The sequence below is a fragment of the Hippoglossus hippoglossus genome, chromosome 14, assembly GCF_009819705.1.
Source record: "Hippoglossus hippoglossus isolate fHipHip1 chromosome 14, fHipHip1.pri, whole genome shotgun sequence".
Taxonomy (NCBI): domain Eukaryota; kingdom Metazoa; phylum Chordata; class Actinopteri; order Pleuronectiformes; family Pleuronectidae; genus Hippoglossus; species Hippoglossus hippoglossus.
Genome location: NC_047164.1, coordinates 20,936,413 through 20,951,755, shown reverse-complemented (window position 1 = coordinate 20,951,755; position 15,343 = coordinate 20,936,413). Strand labels below are relative to the sequence as shown.

Sequence of the window (15,343 nt, the reverse complement as noted above, 5' to 3'; positions counted from 1 at the left end):
GCGTGTTTTCAACCAGCAGGGGTCGACACGTGTCCTCTCCTCGCACTAAGGACACGTCACTACACTACAGTTACAAGGCAGGGATGCGGGTTTGACGAACAGCCGAGCAACCAATCAGATGCGCGCTGGTTTTCTGTTGACTGACGTTCGACCAATAAACGCGCAGAGCGGCGCCGCGTGGGGCGGGACACGTAGGCAGCGAAGCTTGTGTGAGAGAAGTGTTTGAGTGCAGGAGCGGAGCGGGTGAGTCTGAATGAACATTTGTATTCAAAGCAGGAGCGAGTTGTGGAGCAGCGGGTTTTATTTCTAACTGTTGTTCTGCTGAGTTGCGTGAAGGAGCCTCCGGGTTTTTACTGAACACGTTTGTGACGGGACGCGGAGCAGGAGGTGTCCATTATACAGCAGCTAGCAGGTTAGCCTCGCTAGCTACTCACACACTTCAGTCTGGATGTGAGCAGCAGCAGCAGCACTAACCGGCCTGAAGCTGCCGAGCTGTAGCAATGCGTGTGTTTTTGTGTCGTAAACTGTGTGTTAACGTGTAGTTAGTACATGCTAGCTGCTGCTGGTGCCTTGCTCTGTGGTGTGGGGAAGCTGACAGCACTTCTCATGCTCCCTCTCTGAAAGTGCTGCCTTCAAAGTTCGCTTTAATCCCAGCTCTGTCCATCTGAATGGTTCGTTTTCTGCGTTGCAAACGGCTTCTAAATCTAAAATCTGAAGACCCACAGAGACCCGAGTCCCTGCTGAAGTTTTCCAGAGTGGCTGCTTCCTGGTTCCTGACGCAGCATCTAAGTGCGTGGCCTTATCTGGTTGGGCTGGACATGGAGGGTGACTCCTGCAAGACTTTGAGTTCTCCTCTGAACATCTGGCTTGTTTCATTAGGACCACGAAGACATGTTCTCAGTCGTGCTGGACCACAGGTGCCCTTTCAGTGCTTTCCCCCACAGTTGTCACAGTGTTTGTCTTCCTCCCTGCAGGTTGTACGGTGAGCTGTCCCTAACCTCGCCAAAATGACCAAGATGGGCTTCTTGCGTTTGTCCTACGAGAAACAGGACACGCTGCTGAAGCTGCTCATCCTGTCTATGGCTGCTATCCTCTGTGAGTCCCCTACTAAGTTCTGACACACACCACTGGTATCTGTCTCTGTGATGGTTAAAAATAAACATCTGGATCCACTGTGTGCTTTTTCTTATTTCAGCGTTCTCCACCAGGCTGTTTTCTGTCTTGAGGTTCGAAAGCGTCATCCATGAGTTTGATCCGTAAGTTGTGCTTGTATCACAGTTAATTGTTAGATGTTGTTCCTCATCAATTGAATGTCTCACTTTAACCTTTATCTCATCACCAGGTACTTCAACTACCGTACCACCCGCTTCCTGACAGAAGAAGGATTTTACAAGTTTCACAACTGGTTTGATGACAGGGCATGGTATCCTCTGGGCAGGATCATCGGAGGCACCATCTATCCAGGTAGGAATCAGATTAAATGACCAGAGAAAAGTACAAGTCAACAATTGCAAGCTCATCAGCCTATTTTCCTAGGTTTTTTTAATGTCAGGTACAAAAGCTCCAAAGTTGCATGAAGTTCAAATAAAGAGAGTCAATGTCGTTCTGGACATTGGTGGCAGTGCAGCGAGTTTATTTCAATACGTCCTGTATCTCCCCTCTTCTCTCCCACCAGGACTCATGATCACTTCTGCCGTCCTGTACCATGTCCTTCATTTTTTCCACATCACCATTGACATCCGTAACGTCTGCGTCTTCCTGGCTCCCTTGTTCTCCTCTTTCACAACCATCGTTACCTACCACTTCACCAAGGAGCTGAAGGTAAAACACGTACTAAGATACACCATGAAATACGTTATGAATTCTTGATGATATAAATGGCTAGCTTTTCTTTTATGAGGAACTTTAGCAGTTTTAGCTAATCACTTTACTTAAATTAAAGGACACAAAATTCTAAACTTAAACTTCTAATAGCACAGTTCTGTTGTATATTCATGACGCCTGGGCCATACTGAATGCGTAAGTGGCACATCACAGAACTTCTTCACAGAACGTCTTGCTATCCATTTCTGAGACCATGTTTTCGGGTTAGAGCTGCTCCTCTCGAGAGTCGGGGTCTTGCCTTTTTTCTCTGCTCGCTGCCAAACAGAAGGTGAAAAGGATCTTTCACCACAGTTTCAGTGTCTATATATGGTGAATATGTAACAAATATAACAATTTCCAACACTTCCCATACCTGTTTCAAATTAATAGCACTCTAGAATTTCGTTGACTGAATCCATTCATTTCTTTTAACAAGGTTTTTATTTTGAAATGTTTACCGGACTGGAAGATGCACAGCTTCATGGCATATAGTCCTGGCATTTAAAAGAGTACATAGGCCTACTTTTAAACAAGTAAATATAGTTATCATACCAGACACCTCATGTAGCACCTCTACAGCAGGCATGCAGCATACACACTCCCTGTGTAAACAAGAGAGGCGTGCGAGATGCAGCAGATCAGCAAAGCAGCTATCACGTGCTACATAGTCGCCCAGTGCAGCCCGGACATTAGGCTCCTCTTGGCTAATAAATGTCCACATCTTTCAAACTTCACACCCCCCAGTTTGTAACCCAGATTTTCCTTGAAAAACTTCAGTCTCAAGCCTGATACAGGATAGCCCAAATAACTCAAGATAGCCCCCATCAGAGCCAGAGAGGACATACTATAAGTGATTGCATTGCGTGAGTGATAATCATTGCAACAAGTAAACTAATATGTATGTGAAAAATCTATGGAGTGCCCCTTTAAACCATTAGTAGCCTCAAGTGAGTAGTCTGCTTTTTTCTATAAACATACTTCCACTGAATAGTTGTTTGTCTCTGCAGGATGCAGGTGCCGGGCTCCTGGCTGCTGCCATGATCGCAGTGGTGCCTGGGTATATCTCTCGGTCGGTTGCTGGCTCATATGATAATGAAGGTATGTGCATGATGTGCACAATAATGTTGTTAAAAGAAATTATCTGTTAAAGATTAATAAGTAATTTCCCATGTGCTTTATTACACAGGAATTGCTATCTTCTGCATGCTGCTGACCTATTACATGTGGATCAAGGCTGTCAAAACCGGGTCAGTGTATTGGTCGTCGGTGTGTGCACTGGCCTACTTCTACATGGTGAGGAGATCTAAAAATCTGCTTGTTTAAAGGTTCAGTGTGTAGAATTTAGTGACATCTAGTGGTGAAGTTGCATGTTGCAGCTGAATACCCCTCACCTCACCCTCCCCTTCCAAACATGAAAGAGAACCTGTGGTAGCCTTCAGTTGTCATAAAAGCTCAAGAAATCTTTAGGCTGTCCAGTCTGGACGAATGTAAAAAACATGGTGGCCTCCGTAGAGAGGACACGCTCCCGGTGTAAATATAAAGTATTTCAATATAAAGGGCCCATTCTAAGGTAAAGAAAACAACAATTCTTACAGTTTAGAAGATTACACACTGAAAACATCACTAGAATAATATTGTATATTTAAGTTCTGCCAATAGATCTCTTTCACCTAAATCTTACACACTGAACCTTTTGACTGAATGAATTCAGAGTAAACAAGGGTCATGATTGAGTGTTTGTATGTACGTAGGTTTCCTCCTGGGGTGGCTACGTGTTCCTGATCAACCTTATCCCCCTCCACGTCCTGGTGCTGATGCTCACAGGCCGATTCTCTCACCGCATATATGTAGCCTACTGCACAGTCTACTGCCTGGGCACCATCCTCTCCATGCAGATCTCTTTCGTTGGATTCCAGGTGAGGAGAAAAAAAACCTGTCTAATGTCACATCAGTTAATCTGATTGTTGTGCCTAAGCTTTGAGGACAAAGAAAAGACCAAACATTTTCCAAATCAAAACATCAACTCGGCCAAAGAGGATAAAAACGTAATGGTTTTGCTCTGTGTGATTCACATGGTTCACCTGTGTCTCTCCTCTCTCTTACACCAGCCGGTGCAGTCTTCAGAGCACATGGCAGCCTTCGGTGTGTTTGGGTTGTGCCAGATTCATGCCTTTGTGGACTACCTGCGCAGTAAACTCAACTCCCAGCAATTTGAGGTGTTGTTCAAGAGCGTCATCTCCCTGGTGGGCTTCGTCATGCTGTCTGTGGGCACTGTTCTCATGCTAACAGGTAACAGTTGTGTTTGGTGACATGGTGGATGGAAAAATTCAAAATGTTTGCTCCAGCCCCTCTTTGCGTTCTTCTTTCCTTTTTTTGCCAAAATGATTTGTTCTCTTGCTTTGGGATCATGACTAACAACGTGAACTATGTTTTCCTCAGGTAAGATCTCTCCATGGACTGGCCGTTTCTACTCCCTGCTGGACCCCTCCTATGCCAAGAACAACATCCCCATCATCGCGTCCGTCTCTGAGCATCAGCCCACAACCTGGTCCTCGTATTACTTTGACCTCCAGCTGCTGGTCTTCATGTTCCCAGGCAAGTGTGCACTCGACGTAAACTGTTTTCACTGTATGGGAACTCAGATCCTCTGGTACGAATCAGTTAGCTGGTCCAAAGTGTAAGACAAGAACCTTTGTTGAGGCAACTTAGCATTTTTGCTCCAAGCCTATGTATGCTACACACTCCTGTGATAGCAGCTAGAAACGCAAGCTTAAAATATGTCCTTTTAGCCTCGTCTTTGATTAAGTATGTTTTTTATATTGCATCTATGTTCAATTTTATGTCTTTCAATATTTGTCTTTTTTCTTTTCCTCTATCATTTGTTTTGTTTTTTAAACTTTTATAATCAATTTTATGAAATATATCAGTCAGCTTTTTTGTTGCATCTACTCTTGGCTCATCAGTTTATTATGAAGCACTTACCTGTTGGAAAGGTACTATACAAATAAAGTTTGACTGATTAATAACTATCTTGGATAAAACTGAACACAGCTTACTGTAAGTCTTTGTGGCTTTTTACTGACTGTTACCTTTGCTTTCCTCACAGTTGGTCTGTACTACTGTTTCAACAACCTGTCTGACGCCAGGATCTTCATCATCATGTATGGAGTGACCAGCATGTACTTCTCAGCTGTCATGGTACGTCCTGTATAGAGCCGCACATGCTCTACATGTCAAACGACTCCTCAGAGAGACAGTTATTTGCTTTGCTTTTAGTTTACATGTATTCAGGGCTTTATATGTAACATGGTTTGATGTCCTTCTTTTTTGTTGCCTCCTCAGGTGCGTCTGATGTTGGTGCTGGCCCCAGTTATGTGCATCCTGTCGGGCATCGGCGTGTCCCAGGTGCTAACCACTTACATGAAGAATCTGGATGTGAGCCGGCCAGACAAGAAGAGCAAGAAGCAGCATGATGCTACCTACCCCATCAAAAACGAGGTAGGAGGTCTGAGGGACTGGTTAGTGTTGTTATAGCTGTCAGAGGGTGGTGTCAGCTACAGTGAAAAATGGACCACATTTGTTTTTCTCTCTGTTCATTTTGTTATTTCTCTTTCCAGTGATGGTCATTTAGTTTTTAGTAACTTGTATTCTCCTTTAATATTTCTGCTTATTCATGTTTTCAGCTTTGTCTGGGTTTTTCTTTTCATTCAAATTTTGTCAGGGTTAAAGGGGACATAGCATGCCCATTTTACCACAAGTTGATATGGTTCCTTGGGGTCTTAATGAAATGTCTGTAACATACTTTGGTCAAAATACCACAAGGATCATATAAAACAGCACCCTTTTTACCCTGTATAAAACAGCCCTCCACAGAGTGACCTGTTTTGAGTGCCTGTTCCTTTAAATGCTAATGAGCCAGCTCCCCCCTCTCCCCCCATGATTTTAAACGATATAAATTACATATTTTATATGATATAAATTATCAAATATGCATCCCATACTTTGTATTCCCCTTGTTGTCCTGGAGTTTTAATTTTCCCAATCACATAATTAAATGTCCCCCTCTGCCCATCCACTACAAGCACACAAGCAGACAGACAGAGAGAGAAAGAGAGGTGGGGGGGGGGGGGCTATGAAGACCATCATTTACCCCCGAACCCCGACATTCAACGGGTACAACAACAGGCGGAGAAAGCAGAATCGCGGGCTGACCTTATATATACAGTCTATGGGGCTGACCAGCGGAGAAATGCTCGTCCCGTGTGAACAGCCAGGCGGCTGCGTGCTGGAGAACGGCGCTGCGCTGCCTCGCAGCGGCGCTTCCGCGTCCGGTGTACCCCGGCGTAACTACTGTACCCCGGCGTAACTACTGTAACCCGGCGTACAGTAGAGCTGAACACTGCGGAAGTCTTCCACACAGCTGGCAGTGTGGAAGACCGCTGCAAGGCAGCGCAGCGCCGTTCTCAAGCGCGCAGCCGCCTGGCTGTTCACACGGGACGAGCATTTCTCCGCGCTGGTCAGCCCCATAGACTGTATATATAAGGTCAGCCCGCGATTCTGCTTTCTCCGCTTGTTGTTGTACCCGTTGAATGTCGGGGTTCGGGGGTTACAGTAGCGCTGAACACTGCGGAAGTCTTCCACACTGCTGGCTGTGTGGCGCTGACACAAATTCCAGCTCACGCATGGGAGAGCGAGCGGTCGCTCCCGAGCAGCTGCTGCAGCCTCCCAGTCCCAACAATCCAGACAAATGCCACATGTGAGTGAATCGCGGGCTGACCAGCGGAGAAATGCTCGTCCCGTGTGAACAGCCCGGCTGCGTGCTTGGGAACGGCGCTGCGCTGCCTCGCAGCCTCGCTGCCTCCGGTGTAAACCCGGAAGTAACGAGTGTGGGGGGACGGGGGGGTGGGCCAAGACCATGTAGGGAGACTTCCAGTTCCTTGTTACGACACAATACCCAGGAAGCGCAATCGAGTCGCTCAAGCATGATGTTTCTGACTTAGAGGAACCATAACAAAACGCGCAAGTGTTTTTTCCCCAGAGTTTTTGGGTTGGTAGACATGCCAGATACCCACATTAACCTGTAGAAGCACTAACAAAGTGGAATTTGCATGCTATGTCCCCTTTAAGTCAAAACTACTGAACCAATTTTCACTTGAGGAGGGATGAGACATGAGCCAGGGAAGAACCCATTACATTTGGTTAAAGATCCAGGACGTTTTTTATCACTTCCCTTAACATTGCAACATTCTCCTCTGTCTCTGTGAATAATGTGGATCTTCGTGTACAAAATCAAACATGATAATCATGTTGAGATCTATGAGTTTGAACAATGTTGTTCAGATTATCAGACCACTTCCCTTTTCCTTTATCTCTTTATTATAAGATCTGGACAGATGTTGTATGGATTGTTTGGCCTTGGTGGAGGTATTTGCTCTGAGTGCCAATCTAGTTGATTTCAGTTGTCAGAATAAAAGCAGGCATACAGAAACCCTTACCCTGTGTTACCTACCCACCAGGTTGCCAGTGGAATGATTCTGGTCATGGCCTTCTTCCTCATCACATATACCTTCCACTCTACCTGGGTGACCAGCGAAGCCTACTCCTCTCCCTCAATTGTCTTGTCCGCCCGTGGAGGGGACGGCAGCCGTATCATCTTTGATGACTTCAGAGAGGCTTACTACTGGCTCCGCCACAACACCCCTGAGGTCAGTCATAGTCAAGGAAATAAAGAAGTCATTCAAGTTGTACTACACATTTAAATGTTTGAGCTATAAACTACATTTTGACTGTTCTTTGATGAAATACATTAATGCTGGTTTTAATATCACATTTATTACCAATCTGTATTCATGGGTTGAAAATGGCTCATAACCGTCTTGGACCTTGCAGGGCCAGTGTTTATGTAGAGGCAACAGTTTGGGACGTCTCTACATCATGACATTTTATATATATTTGAAAAGGTTAACACCCTCTCATCAAAGGTCGACAGCTTGTAAGTGGGGAAGCTGTGCTCATTTTCACCCAGGGAGGAAGTCACACTTTAAATCAGGATGCTGACCTATCTTGTGTAGAGATTGTTTAACTCTGCACAGTCAAAGCCGTAATGTCAAAGTGTTTCCATTCAAATACTTGAGTTCGTTTTTTGTGTTTCCAGGATGCCAAAGTGATGTCATGGTGGGATTACGGCTATCAGATTACTGCCATGGCCAATCGAACGATTCTAGTGGACAACAACACATGGAACAACACTCACATCTCCAGAGTTGGACAGGTGAGCTGAGTAACCTTCAGGGTACCTGTGTTTATGAAGTGCTGCTGTATTGACAGGGGCCGTTGTTTGTTCTGTAGGCCATGGCATCCACAGAAGAACGGGCCTATGAGATCATGAGGGAGCTGGATGTCAGTTACGTCTTGGTCATCTTTGGAGGACTGACAGGCTATTCCTCAGATGGTACGTACTAAGTGTCATGGTTCAGAGAGTAAAAAAAATGTGGATCATTATGAAACTGGCGGGACAAATTGGAATATGGCAGGTCACCACATTAATTACCTAGTAATTAATAAGAAAAACCTGTGTGTGTATAACCAGTTATAAATGTTGTAGATGTGTCAAATCAAAATCATTCTCTTAGCCATAACAACTTTCGTACATATAAAATATCTGCTACATACTCCACAGTTATATTTATTTATATGCACACAGACACCTCCCATTCTTTCAAGTTCACTGTGTAATAATTATGGATTTGTACAAATTTGCCATACTATAAATTATTTGGTTCAGTTATATCAGTAGAATTAAGTAATGACAGCAATTTCACAAAGCTTTTATTACTTTGTCATTGAATGGTTCTTTTATTAAATTGTCATTTAAAAGTAAAGTCAAAAAATATATGTTTTTAAAGGCAATTTTATAAATATCCATGTAATCGATCTCTTTTCACAACAGACATCAACAAGTTTTTGTGGATGGTCCGAATTGGTGGAAGCACAGACACAGGCAAACACATCAAGGAGCACGACTACTACACTCCTACTGGAGAGTTCAGAGTGGACCGCGAGGGCTCGCCTGTCCTGCTCAACTGCCTAATGTACAAGATGTGCTACTACCGCTTCGGCCAGGTCTACACAGAAGCCAGTGAGTGACTCTACAGCCTGTTTGTCATTGAATTCTCTCACTGTCAAATATGTATTGAGAATTAACCCTGGGTTACGTTTTGGCTGATCAGTGCAGCTCCTTTTGTTTATATGATGCTCCATATTTTAAGTGAGACACAACTGTTAGACACAACTGTTGTGCATGCATGACTGAAGAGTCGAGCTGTTTTCAGACATGCACTGAACTCCGGATAATAGCCTGATATTCTCTGGAGGGGCTGTATGTGAGAAGAGAAAGGTTCGAGTCGGTTGCTGCAGAGTTTCTCCAGGCCAGCCTCCTCATAAAAACTTAGGAAAATGTCCAAATGAGCTGATGATGGTAGGATTTACAGCGAGCAAATTGGCAGGTTGATGAAGTTTCTAACACACGACAGACGTGAAACTGAAAAAAACCCAGAAAATATCTCAGGAAAAGAAATTTGTGTCATACGTACACAACACGTAGAAGACAGACGAAGATGTCAAGAGACCTTTTGGTGATGAGGGCCGGCGCCAGTGTTGATGTGCTGCAAATTAAAAGATGTGATCCCCACAGCAGAAGTTATATCTTACGTCCTGCCTCCTGCATGCTGCGTCACTTCTCACCTTATGTGTGAAAGGAAAACTCCGGAGAAAGCCATGACCCAATTTTGCGAACATTTTCCGGAGTTAATGTCTGAAAACGGCTTCAGTGGAAACTACTGTATGAAAGATTTCAAAGATCAGAATCAGAATCAGAATCAGAATTCTTTTTATTGCCAAGTATATTTACACATACAGGAAATTGCCTTGGTGTGGTTGGTGCATTTTGACATAAAAACAACAATCGGACATAAAAACAACAATATATACAGAAAGATCAGGCACTGCTGTATCAGCTTCTGAGCTGACTGCACCATCTGCAGAAACAACATAAGATAATGCATTAACATTAATTTTATGGTTCATCTGCTTTAGTGTAAATTGTTGTCAGAATGAATTATTTTGTGCTGTAATTGTGATGATTTTCTCTGCAGAGCGTCCACCTGGTTATGACAGAGTGAGGAACGCTGAAATCGGAAACAAAGACTTTGAGCTGGATGTGTTGGAGGAGGCCTACACGACAGAGCACTGGCTGGTCAGGATATACAAGGTAACACTGCCGGCCTCCTTTCTTTGACATATTGTCCATCAGAATTACTTGTTTGGGAAATGTTAGAAATCAAAAAGTAATGTAGAAATGACAGATTTAAGGAAATTGGAATAAAAGAAGTTTGAATTAGAATATTTATTTACAAATTAAACCTAAAATTAGGTTGGCAACAATTGTACATACTTATGTAAAAAAAAAAAAAAAGTCTATACTTATGTAACTAATCTATAGTAGACGTATCTTGGTAATTGATTCATCACTGAGATGATTTTTTCAATAAAGAATCTGAAAAAGCATTGCAGCCAAATCCAATACAATTGCAGTTAATGGTGAATTCTTCTTCAGACATAATACAACAGAAAAAATGACATAGCATGCCTCCATACTGCTCCTGTGGTCTCATCCAAGTGTCTGGAAGGCCCTGACATATTTGACCTTAAACAGCGTCATTTACACCATCGTGATTTTGAATTTTTCGGTGAACTATCCCTTTATGGCTCTGACCTGTTAGTTTAACACAACCTGGTGACATCACCAGGTCAAGAAGATATTTTTAGTCATCTATTGCCTCACAGTCCAAATGAATACTGCATTTAATCATCAAATAATCTTACCATTAGTTGCAGCCTCTACTGGAATACATTTAAATTAACACATTTATAACCCTAACAGATAATTTTATCTGAGGGTGGTAACTATACTAATACAGATGGATATGTCTATATGCAAAAGCATAGTATGGAGTGTGAACAGATACGTTTCAACAGAAATTTATAACCTTGTCCTGTGTTCCATCTTGTAGGTGAAAGATCTGGACAACCGAGGTCTTTCAAGAACATAAAACCTTCAGATGGCAGTGAGGAGTCTTTTAGCGCACAGCACTGAACACCTTCCCCTGTGGTCTGCAGATGAGTGGGAAAAGAGTACTTTTTTATACTTTTTGTTTCGGGGAAGAAAATTGCATCAGAGATTTTTTTTTTTGTGGATGATTTTGTTTCTCTTTTTTTTATTTTGTTATAATGAAATGTCTCATCTGGGATCAGAGGAAGCTAGTGTCAAAACATCCAGTCTGATTTCAGGGGTTTGCCATGAATGTGGTCAAAAGAAAGTAGTGTTCATTTGAGCACTTTAGATTTTTATAATCTGGTCAATTAAAGTGGGATTAAACATGAAAAAAGTGATTTGTCTTTTTTTCTCACAGAAGAAATACACTGAATAATTTGGAACATCTGATGTTGTCAAATAATCACAAGAGTGCTGTTGTTACATTTGGGAATCTCTTTCGTTTTATGATGAATTAGGCTCAGGAGGGGACTGCCCATAGCACAGAATGCTAAATAATAACAATTACAGTGAAAGATTCTGTAATATCCCATGTTCTATACTCGGTAGCTTAAACCCACATCATGGGTGTCATTGTGAGAGTCTCTAATTGACTCAGTTAAGTGGGTATGAATTACAAATACATTACGTGTATCTAAACTACTGCTTTTATTCTGAAGTATTGACAATAATGAGGCTTCCGGTGTAGACAGCAGACATCCAGGCCAAAACTCCGTCCTCCGATCTTAGAAGAAACCAGTCAAACGTTTCTCCAAACGAAAGTGACACTTTGTTTCCGGTCCAGACGACATTTAGGCAAATCTATAAACAGCAATTTGCATATGAATATAGATAAATGGAAAAAGCATATATCCGATGCATTTCAGTCAACTCGTTCCACCTCTTTTACCTGTAGACAACCAAAGACTGCTCAAATGTGATTGGTCAAACTAGAAACTGAATCCAGAGGACTTCGGCAGAATCTGTGCAGAGTTCAAGGCTGACTAAAATCAAGTGGCTACTTATTCCACTTAGTGTTTCTTATTGAGAAAAATATACTTGTGTTGTCGGCCTTTGTCAGAAAGAAAATGCTAGATATGTTTCTGGATCCTCACCTGATATCTCCACAGATTTAATAAGCAGCCTACAAAGTAGACATTTATCAAAATTCAGAAGGCTAATATGAAAGCACAAATGACGTAGATAATAGGCAATACTTTTATTGTAGTGCATTTTGCAATATGTGTCAACTTTACATTAAAGTAAAAAGGTATAGGAGGAAAGTCTTTACAATACATTCAAGACAATAACTAGACATGACATGTATTTTCACCACAGTACAATAAAATTATGAATATGATGGTTAAAATTCTTTCAACAAATGCATATTAGTAACACCATCTTAACATCAGTATTAAGGGTCCATTAGCCAACCGTCTCTTTTTTTAGTAACAGATATACAGAGCTCCTCCTCACAGTCTGGGGTGGTCGGGCAGATCTTCTAGGAGAGCAGGGTTTCTTCTGTAAATGTAGGCATTGGGATCATCATCCAGCTTCACCAGCTCCGCCAGCGATGACACACAGGGGTCATGGTCGACCAGCATCATTGGCAGGTGGGAGGATTTGCGCTGGATGCGCGTGGATCGACGAACCGGTGTCAGAAACTTCAGATCTTTGATGTTGCCCTGTCTCCTGGATGAACTGACCTCACCATCGATTGTCCTCTTGACACTACACGCAGAAGATATTTTAAAAGGTGAAACAAAATAGTATCACAAGTGAAAACGAATCACTTTTTGGCTATTTAATAAAACAGCTGATTCAAAGGATTCGAGGAAAGAATATTCTCACCTTTGCAGGTATGGAGTGGTCTTCACACTGTATTTTACTACTGAAGCATCTCCCATCGGTGGTGTGGTCTCCACCACATCATCATCACTTTCGAATTCCTCTTCATCTGTCTCCACTTTGTGTTCATCTCTTTCTTCTGCATCATTCTTCACCTTTTCTTCACATTCATCCTTCATTTCGCTGTCCTCCGTTACACCATTACACTCTTCTGTCACCTGTGAGTATTCGCCTGGAGACAAAAAAAATAAGGTTAGGTAAACTTGAGCATCTGTGTAGAACTGAATTGACTAAACAAATCAGAGTGAACAGAAAAGGCTAAACTTACCTTCACTGCATCTGGAGGGAGACGCCATTGCCTCCAAAACATCACACAGGTTCACAACAATCTGCCAATACAGGAAACAGAGAAAAGATGCAGATGTGTGACCGGGGGAGGGAATATTTTTTAAATGCAGCTAAAGCAGCAACAGAAACTTAACTTACATCATCCACACTTTCCTGTGGGTCAACAGACAGATCCACATCAGAGTTTTCCAGCAGCTCCAGTGTGGTGCGTGTTGTTAACATTGCTCCCTGTGTATCTGCACAGTCAGCAGCAGTGGAGTCCGGTTTATGTGCAGCAGGCCGAGGTTCGGCATGAGACTGGGATTTCAGATTGGTTCCGGGTTTGGAGGCCTTGGTTTTTGGAGGTGCTGCTGTTGTCATAGCCGGTCTCTTGAACGTCTTGCCCTTGGAAGCCAGCCACTCAGCCAGTTTTGCTCTGCAGACAAAACACAAAACATTTTGGGACTGTTTCGGATGCACAGGTCAAACATAAAGTGCGCGTGTAAAATATAAAATGTTACCTTCTTTCCTCAGTAGTGTCCGCGGTTAATCTGTACTGACTGAGGGTGCTTGAGACAGGAGGCTTGTTGGCCTTGTCTTTCACTGGAATCTTGGGCTTGGAGTTCAGTGACCCACTTCCCTTGGTGGCGGTCACAGTAGGGTTTCTGGATCCGGTTGCTGGGACAGTTCTGGTAGAAGGGCGAGCAGAGTAGAATCCTGCAGGAGGGCGGCTGGTGACAGGAGGCCTGGATGCCTGAGCAGGTCTATTGAACGCCGACTTGGACACGGTTGGTGCCGGTTTTCTTGTGCCAGGTCCAGGTAGGTCAGAAACAGATTGGGACCTTGTTTTTTTCACATTCTGAACCCTTTGTCTCTCCGTTTTTGACGCCAATGGTTTGAGGTCAGCACTGTCCAGACTAGCAGTTGACTTCCAAATGGATCCTATCTTTGACTCGACAATCTTTCCTTTGTACATGCCAAGAGCCGATCTGGAAGACAGCGCTGCAGCTGGCCGCTTTGGAACTTCTGCAACAATTTTTTGGTGTTTCACAGCCTGCTCTGTGAGGAAGGCCCGGCTGTATGTTTGTCGTCGTGCGACATCAGAAGCAGCAGCTGGTTTCCCATCTTTCTGTGCAGTCTTTGTCTTTTTTAGAGCATCACCACATGTGGACTTTGTGTCCACCAGTTTGGGCTTCGGTTTAAGAGAACCATGTTTTGCTGAGGTCTCCTCTTTTTTGTTGCTTTTCACATGAAATGGAGCCACGGGCTTTTTATCTCTCTGGATGAGGGATTTGCTTCCATGTGCAGGCTGAGCATTCTCCTTGTTTCCCTAATAAATGTAAAACAATGACATGATTATGTTTAAGTTACTCATTAATCAACACACCGACCGTTTCATGTGATGTCCACCGCCATAAACTTACTTTATTGGTGCAGTTTCGACTTGAAACTGCGACGTTATCCATTCTGGAGCGTTTTCTGGAAAATGAAGAAAGCACGATAATACTACAACCGTGAATGAACTGGGTCATTTAGTATGTCATGGTTATAGTTGAAAAAAAGTGTTATTGACCAATCAACAGTTAAAACTGTGCAGATATTAAGCAGCTGATCATGATTTCTTAACGAAAAAGTTAAATAAATCAATGGCCGATGGTGCGGAACGTTAACGTGCTCAAAACGTAAAATTAACGGACATGAAGGATAACATGATGTTAGCGGAGCGGAACATTAGCTGTTATCACTTACACATTCACATTACGTTAAGTACTAAAGGCAACTTACCTGCTGCAGTTGTTTGTAGGACAACTCGAGGAGGAAGCTCCGGATCAGTGACTCTCGCTTCGCTCCGGAAAAACAGAACTAGATTTGACTTGGCGCTGTTGCGCTCCGATTGGCCACACTAGTATCGCGAGAGAGCAAGATTGACCAATAGGATGTCTCCAAAGTGAGAACGAGAGTTGGATAACAGTCGCATCTCTCATTATCCCCCAACTGTTCACTGCTTCTGTTCAAATGTTTGAAAGCAAATAGGATTCCAATGATACCGGTCCCTGGCGGCAGCTCCACCCAGGGTGTGACCGCCGAGACACGGCCTCAGTGCTCTGAACACACCGCTATAACCTCCACTAGCGGTGATACTCAGGATCCATCACGTGTTCACTTCACTTGCTGTATGAGGGAAAACAAGCAGAAAGCGAAGATAATGTCGAT

The 15,343-nt window shown here is 43.2% G+C and overlaps 2 protein-coding genes across 4 annotated transcripts; one reads left to right on the top strand and one right to left on the bottom strand.

Annotated features, from left to right (window-relative positions):
- The first annotated feature begins 127 nt into the window (after positions 1–127).
- Positions 128–11,309, top strand: stt3a (STT3 oligosaccharyltransferase complex catalytic subunit A). Of its 2 annotated transcripts, XM_034607716.1 has the most exons (19): positions 226–243; positions 337–412; positions 975–1,095; positions 1,196–1,256; positions 1,343–1,464; positions 1,676–1,821; positions 2,871–2,961; positions 3,050–3,156; positions 3,615–3,779; positions 3,972–4,152; positions 4,303–4,458; positions 4,970–5,061; positions 5,206–5,361; positions 7,380–7,568; positions 8,018–8,134; positions 8,212–8,314; positions 8,813–9,001; positions 10,017–10,132; positions 10,935–11,309. In XM_034607716.1, exons 3-19 carry the CDS (start codon positions 1,008–1,010, stop codon positions 10,971–10,973), a joined length of 2,118 nt encoding a protein of 705 aa, XP_034463607.1. In that variant the 5' UTR covers positions 226–243; positions 337–412; positions 975–1,007; the 3' UTR covers positions 10,974–11,309. The 2 variants fall into 2 exon arrangements, with proteins under 2 accessions (XP_034463605.1, XP_034463607.1); XM_034607714.1 differs by lacking the exon at positions 337–412 and having other exon boundaries at positions 128–243.
- An 828-nt stretch (positions 11,310–12,137) lies between these two features.
- Positions 12,138–15,306, bottom strand: si:ch211-266i6.3 (cytoskeleton-associated protein 2). Of its 2 annotated transcripts, XM_034607718.1 has the most exons (8): positions 14,915–15,151; positions 14,554–14,608; positions 14,327–14,459; positions 13,651–14,284; positions 13,289–13,565; positions 13,131–13,191; positions 12,806–13,034; positions 12,138–12,685 (listed from the first exon to the last, which is right to left on the bottom strand). In XM_034607718.1, the coding sequence occupies exons 2-8, from the start codon at positions 14,593–14,595 to the stop codon at positions 12,427–12,429; spliced, it is 1,635 nt and encodes a 544-aa protein (XP_034463609.1). In that variant the 5' UTR covers positions 14,596–14,608; positions 14,915–15,151; the 3' UTR covers positions 12,138–12,426. The 2 variants fall into 2 exon arrangements, with proteins under 2 accessions (XP_034463609.1, XP_034463608.1); XM_034607717.1 differs by having other exon boundaries at positions 13,651–14,459; positions 14,915–15,306.
- Between the last annotated feature and the right edge of the window lie 37 nt (positions 15,307–15,343).

What these genes read in the sequence shown, in the direction of transcription:
- stt3a (XM_034607714.1), top strand. Translation starts at nt 1,008, where the DNA reads ATGACCAAGATGGGCTTCTTGCGTTTGTCCTACGAGAAACAGGACACG. An exon ending in TCCGCCACAACACCCCTGAG is followed by an intron (nt 7,569 to 8,017) that starts GTCAGTCATAGT and finishes TTGTGTTTCCAG; the next exon opens with GATGCCAAAGTGATGTCATG. An exon ending in ACATCTCCAGAGTTGGACAG is followed by an intron (nt 8,135 to 8,211) that starts GTGAGCTGAGTA and finishes TTTGTTCTGTAG; the next exon opens with GCCATGGCATCCACAGAAGA.
- si:ch211-266i6.3 (XM_034607717.1), bottom strand. Translation starts at nt 14,595, where the DNA reads ATGGATAACGTCGCAGTTTCAAGTCGAAACTGCACCAATAAA. An exon ending in GACACTACTGAGGAAAGAAG is followed by an intron (nt 13,566 to 13,650) that starts GTAACATTTTAT and finishes TTTTGTCTGCAG; the next exon opens with AGCAAAACTGGCTGAGTGGC. An exon ending in TCCCTCCAGATGCAGTGAAG is followed by an intron (nt 13,035 to 13,130) that starts GTAAGTTTAGCC and finishes TTTTGTCTCCAG; the next exon opens with GCGAATACTCACAGGTGACA.